This window comes from Colobus angolensis, unplaced genomic scaffold, assembly GCF_000951035.1.
Source record: "Colobus angolensis palliatus isolate OR3802 unplaced genomic scaffold, Cang.pa_1.0 Scaffold78, whole genome shotgun sequence".
In the NCBI taxonomy this organism is placed as follows: Eukaryota; Metazoa; Chordata; class Mammalia; order Primates; family Cercopithecidae; genus Colobus; species Colobus angolensis.
In genome coordinates, this window is record NW_012121598.1 from 6835840 (window position 1) to 6842797 (window position 6958).

At 41.9% G+C, this 6958-nt stretch overlaps 1 protein-coding gene across 3 annotated transcripts in view; it reads right to left on the reverse strand.

Moving 5' to 3' along the window:
- The window catches only part of DMXL2 (Dmx-like 2), a 178277-nt gene extending 171646 nt beyond the window's left edge, over positions 1–6631 (reverse strand). For all 3 annotated transcript variants that reach the window (XM_011928618.1, XM_011928620.1, XM_011928619.1), the window contains exon 1: positions 6252–6631. In XM_011928618.1, the coding sequence (XP_011784008.1) occupies positions 6252–6338 (87 nt within the window). In that variant the 5' untranslated portion in view covers positions 6339–6631. The remainder of the gene's footprint in view (positions 1–6251) is intronic.
- Between the last annotated feature and the right edge of the window lie 327 nt (positions 6632–6958).

Below are 6958 nucleotides of genomic sequence, written 5' to 3' on the forward strand. Positions count from 1 at the left end.
AAGATAACCATTACATTTTTTAGGTGTTCAGGACTAGGTAGACAGCATTAAAGGAAGCCTCAGGAATCATGAAATGAGAAAATGTGAGAATAAAACTTGCAGGCAAACAAAAAAAAAAAAGAAATTTAAGAAAACAAAAACCCACACACAAAAAAATAAGAAGTTCAGGCAACTGGTTTCATATTTACATCAAGTTCCAGGATTACATGATCACCTCTTTGAACTACCAGAGATTTGACTCATTGCAGGATAACATTTCCAAAACCTAGATCTTACACTGAAAAGAACAAAATTGTTCAAAAGGTGATGTTTTAAAATGTGGTATCTACAGCTACATTTATGAAATCACAATTCAATGTTTAAGAAACCAGCTGTATGCTGCCTAAACACAAGTGAAAACCATCATAGCTTACTCTTTAAGAGAGAGTGAATACAGTCATGCCACCTTTGTTAAATTGTACTTGGTCCCTCAATACCAAGTGACATCATGGATCAAGGTTTCAGAGCACTAATATAATGCAAAAGGATTCTACAAACTCGAAAAGATTGAAAACCCTAACACTTCTACTAAAATATTTGGCTTCCAAATTTGTTTTTTAAAATTACTGACAAATGGCCGGGTGCAGTGGCTCACGCCTGTAATCCCAACATCTTGGGAGGCTAAGGCAGGAGGTTCACTCGAGGTCAAGAGTTCAAGACAGCCTGGCCAACATGGTGAAATCCCGTCTCTACTAAAAATACAAAACTTAGCCTGGCATGGTGGCACGCGCCTGTAATCCCAGTTACTCGGGAGGCTGAGGCAGGAGAATCGCTTGAATCCAGGAGACGGAGGTTGCGGTGAGCACAGACTGCGCCACTGAACTCCAGTCTGGGTGACAGAGTGAGACTCCATCTCAAAGAATAATAATAAAAATAAAAAACTGACAAGCTAGAGAAGTCTGACTAAATCTGAATTTCAGATATTCTATATTACTATCCCATTTTAAATACTGCCTTGCTTTTATAGAAGGAAATTACATTGGTCAGGCATGACTTGTTTTTCCACTGTGCCATTATGGTTGTTACCAACATCCTGTGCTCTTTCAGGTAATTAAATACTGAGACTCTGATTTGTTCTAAAAATTTACTGAGATCCAAGTTAAGATAATCTGATTATAATTTCTAAAGTAGTCTTTTACATCCCCCAAATCCTAAGAACAGAAACTAAAAGAATAAAGGCATTGCATGGGAAAAGGAAAGCTGCGAAAGGAGAACCTAAACACTATCACACTGGCCCCATCTCCCACCCAATACTGTACTATGGCAGTCGCAGGCAATTATTATCTGTCAGGTGCCAAGGCCCAAAACGTAATCAAGAGGCTCCTCCTCACAGGCAATTATTATCTGTCAGGTGCCAACTTCAACACAACCACTTCATGTTTCTAGTCCATTTTCTCTTTTGGCCCCTGAAAATCTCTAGAGAAGTCCATATAATTGTCATTCGTGGTCTAAATACTTAAAGAATATCTTTAAGAACTTCTTTTACAGATCAAAGACCTAAACATGTTTAAGTGATTTAGACAACACCATACAAGTAGTTGGTCTCTGACCTCCCATTTTTGGGGAAGACATGATTCAGAACCTTACCAGAGTTTCTCAGTAATTGCTAGGAGTCTTCTTGCTACAAGCAGGAAGGCTAATTAACAAGCTACACAGGGACATAAGAACTTATATAACCCTATATTCAAGTACTGGCTGACACGAAGCCCAAGCCCACAAGGTTTTAAATGTATCCGTTTAAATAAACAAGAAACTACACGCCAAGAACAAAAAGGCCAATTTCTCTTAGAAAATAAGTCCATTCTAAATTCTTGACTTCTGTCTTTCGCTTTCCTCTCAGCACAGGTTGACACGTTAATAACCAGCCAGTACAGAAGCATGTTTCTAACCAACTCCTTGATTCCCCTGGCCAAAAGCTCTCTCTCAGTCTTCCTGAATTCCCACTTAAATGCTGGTAATACTGCACAGCTGGCCTACCGTGGTTATTAGGTGCATGTCTTTTACTCTCCTATTAGATTACCAGAATCCTACACTTCTTCAGTAAACTCCCTGAAATCAAGACTATGTCTTGTAATTCTTTTTTTTTTTTTTTAATACCCACAAAGCTTAGCACACCTATGTGTTCGACATTTGCTAAATGTGTATAAACTGGTTGATTATTTTTAAGGTTTAGTGTTGCCATAACTCTAGGACTGAAATGTTATTCTACAATAGAGTTAAGACATATCTAAATGCCATAAAAGAGGTTATACAACATTATCTTCTAATTTTTAAATGAATGGTTTTCCATTTATTTCCAACCTTTTGTTGGTACTTTAATAAAAAAAAAAATCGAATGTCAGAATACCAGGTATATTTTCCCGAAAAGCTACAGGTAATGTTTGAAAATTATATTTTTTCAACATTCTAAGAGTGTCTATTATTTAATGAAGAAGTCCTGCGGTTAAAAAGTAACTTTTGCAAAGACAACAGTCACTCAATAATTTATCCTTCATATTATGCCATTCCTTTGCTTCTGTTGTTCTTATCTTTCCAAATCTTAATCTTCCATAAAACCTCTTCTTGTTTTCCCAACTACAATCTCTTCCATCTGCCTTATGTTATAATTATATAAATCATTTTAATCTCTGCCAGTATATTATAAATTCCCTAAGAGTGCAAATGACTTAATTTTTGTAAATGTTCATCAATGTGTTGAAATCATGTGAGACTAGAATAATAGTCACTGCCCACACCTGAAAATAGTCTGCAAACCTTAAGGCCAAATTAATTTTTAATTTGAAAATCATCATGTATGATCATTATTTCAATTAATATTTTAATATGTGCAGTAAAGTTTAAAAATAGCCAAGGCCTATCTTTCAGAAAAGTAGTAACATAAATAATGAGAAATTTATAATATCTGTTGCATAAACCCTCAAAACATTCACTGAAGAGTAGTTAGAAATGTCTTAAGGCAAAATAAAGTATAATAAAGCACATACACAGGAGAAGATCATCTCTTTGAACTACCAGAGATTTGACTCATTGCAGGATAACATTTCCAAAACCTAGATTTTACACTGAAAAGAACAAAATTGTTCAAAAGGTGATGTTTTAAAATGTGGTATCTACAGCTACATTTATGCAATCACAATTGAATGTTTAAGAAAACAGCTGTACACTGCCTAAACACAAGTGAAAAGCATCACTGCTTACATGATACCACTAAAACCACAGACATCAGCTGAGATTGTCTACTACAGACTGCACTACCATGTCAATATTGCACAAACTGGGACATCATGACATCAAGCAGTCATTCACAGCCAACCAATCACGCCACCCACTATGCACAGGAAAATATGTAACACACCCTTTCTTTCAATTATTACAATGTTATAAATTCAAAATCCTTTTAGAACAATTCTGTTCTTCAAAGATGTATCAATTTTAGATTCTGAAATAAAGTATGTATTGTATTTTGAAAAGGTTCTCAGGTTACCATGAAACACAACATCAGCTAAGAATCATCAGTTAGTTGCAAGACAGTATTCTACACTATGTCTGGCTGGGAGGCCTTCCATCCATCCACTAACCCACCTACGCACCCACATGCCCTCTCCAAAGCAGGCACTCTGATATTAAGAAGGAAATACTACAAAGAAAAGCCCACACCATGAGAAGTCACAAGACCTTCATTCCAAGTCCTGGCTGGTCGCCCTTTTAATCATCTGATCCAGAACTAAAGCTTCTTCATCTGATTGCTCTAAAATCAAGTGACATGCTCCATGAAAAGGAGCTTGCTTTTTCTTTTTACTATACAAATATAGGAATTCAGGTATTTGTTAGTTGATTGTACAGTGCTTGAAAGCAGCTTGTTTTTGTTTTTGTTTTTTTTCACCAATCTGTTTTTCACAAAGCCCAAGAGGTCATCTCCAGTTCATGGCAAAATTATAACTGGATCAGTACACTCAAAACTAAGGTATTAAAATAAGGTGGTGTGCAAAATGGGTTTGTATTTGTATTTGTCAAAAGACCAAAATAACAGTGTCACAGGCAGGCATCCTAAACCAGGTAAATTTTGAGTCGAATTTGGAAGACCAAAAGGACTGTCTTGTTACAACATAAAAATGCAGGTTAGAGTAAGAAGATCAGTATGTAACAGAGGGGCCAAAGTGAGGAGTACATATAATTAAATATAAAGTCAAAGATGGAGAATATTTAACAAGTTTGTATTTCGTAACACAGCTATTAGAAACAACTACATATTCTTAAGCCAAGAATGATATGGTAAAATGATACTTGAAGAAAATTATCCTAGCAGCGGTGTGGAGGATGAAGAAGTTATCAGACATGAGTGTCAGAAAATTCAGTTTTGAAAGCTTTCAAAGACTGTAAAATAAGGTGGTGGTTAAGGACATGAAAAGGAGTAAATCTGGTAGACAGTGCAGAGAGTCAACTAGACTTTGTGAAAGGTTGAATTAGGGAGGTGCAAAAAGATTTGAAAATGACTCTAAGCATCTGGTCACAAGGGGCCTACAGCATAACCACACCTGCACAGCACTAACAGTTCTTACACAGGCTTTTCCAGGCTGCATCTGAACCCGTTTATTTAGTTCTACATACCAGACCTGCAGTGAGACAGCACTCCACTTCAGATGGAAGCAGAAAACTACCACCACCATTCTAGCAGGAAAATATCCATAACCAAAGATTCCAGCTTTGTTTCTTGATGAAAGAGGCCCACTCTTCTAACCCTGAGGAACTTCCTATCTGCACTACTGGGGAACAGGGAAATTTCTTCTCTATCCCCAAAAGATTCTCCACACACTTGAAGACCAAGCTCAGTTCTATATGGATCTTTTAAGTCACATGTACATAAAACACAGATGACACCAGTGATAGTGATAGGCGTAACAATATAAAGCAGGCAAACCCTATTTTTAAAGGGCTCGTCCTAAACTGGAGCTAGGCCAAGTTGATTACACTAAAAAATTAAAGTGGCTAAAAAGCAATCTTCTGGGGTTAATGTATCACAAAACGTCAAAAAAATAAATTGTTCCAGAATGCACTGCTACATAATGATTCTGCAGTTTTGCTGAAGCTTTATTTTCTGCAGTTTTAAAAACACTGTTGGAAAGCAGACATCAGATCAAAGGGTTTTCCTTGTCTAAAAAGCATACTATTATGCTATTTCCAATTTTATCAAGAAGAATGGTTATCAATAACAAAATGTATTTAATAAAGGTCTGGCTGCCTACAGTTCCTTTTAAGGAAGACCACGTATAAATTTCATTATTTAAAAAAGAACTCATATTAATCTATGGGAGACTATGAGTAAACAAAGCTCCAGGGCTTGGTTTGAACATTTTCATTTTCAAAAAGGACTGATGAATCCAATCTCCTTGAGAAACATGTCTATTTCACCCAGCTTTTAAGGAGATTCTAAAACGTTATGTATACATACACTTTTCTCAAACAAGCACTGTCGTAAATTTTTCACATTGCCTTACTATATTAAAAAAAAAAAAGAGGCTACCTTACAAATTAAAGTATTACCTAGGAGGGTTACCAAACTACGACCTCCTGATAAATGAGATAGCTCTCCAAGTCACTGTCACTCTAACCCTTCCATGTTAAATCTTTCGGGCGCAGAGGATGAATTTTTCTATCTTCTTGTTGGAATTAAGATCCTGCATTATCAGGAGATACACAGGGTTAGGCTTAAAGCCACAGACTCCAGCAGCTCCAAGCTGCCCTAGCACAGCGGGCAGGGGGAGCCAAGGCGCAGCATCGCCTCCACGCTCCGAGACCAACACCAAGTCTCTTCGCCTCCACGTTCCGAAACCAACACCAAGTCTCTTCGCCTCCACGCCGAGAGCAGGTGCGAAACGGACGCTCTGGGGTTTCAGCGGCACCACCACCTTCCTCCACCGCAGACCCAAGAGCCGCCCTAGGAGGAACCTTCTAGTCCAGCCACCTCGAACCCGTTTGCTGGGGGTGGAGAATGCGGTGGATTCCTAAGCCTTTCCCCTAACGGGTGATTTCCTACACCAGAGGCAGCACCCACGGTCCCACGGGGAACTCAACCCCAAGGCTGCAAAGGGGCCACGGGTGGGGCCCACCAACACCTCACAGCCTCCTGAAGAGGCGTGCGCCCTGGACAGGAGGTCCCTGCCCCCGCGTCTGGATCCTGGTATCTTCCCCTCGGGCTCCCGGCCGCCGCTCACCGTGAAGGGGACATCCCCGACGCTGCCCACGGAGTAGCAGTTGTCTCCAGGGTTGACAGCCCCAGTGAGGACCTGATGCAGATGCATCTCCGGAGCCCGGGCTGTACAGAATGCGCGAGAGGGGCGACGAGCCCCGCGTCCGGCCCTCCTCCGGCCGCGAGAACCGCTTCCCTCTGTGCCTCCCTCGGAAACCCGCCCCGCGGAGGCTCCGGCTTAACTCCTCGCCCCCCTTTCGCCTTCCCTCCGCCTCGTCCCTGCCATGGGGGAGCTCCTCGACCGCCGCCGCCGCCCGGGTCGCCGCTCAGCTGCGGAAATGCCCGGATGTTCCCACTGCCTGCTGCACCGGCGCACAAATGCGGGAGGAGGGCAAGGGTGCGTGTGAGGCGGGGGAGGGCACTAGGAGGAACGCGCGAGCTGGGAGCGTGCAGCAAGGGACGCTCCGCCCGAGGGAGCGGGCCGGCGCGCGCGCCCACCGCGGGGGAGCGACGGTCGATGGGAGGTAGAGCCCCCACCCTCCGGCGGCAAAGCTCTCAGTTCAGTCTTTTTCCCCACGCCCCGCGTTTGCGCGTGCGCGCGCCGTGGTTTCCAGGGCAATTGCGCGCGCCGCGCCGACCCTCGGTCCCGGGATTGCGCGCGCAGACATGCGGGAGTTCCCTTGGAGCCTCCAGGGCTGCAGCGGCTGCTGACGGAGGACGGAGGACGGAGGA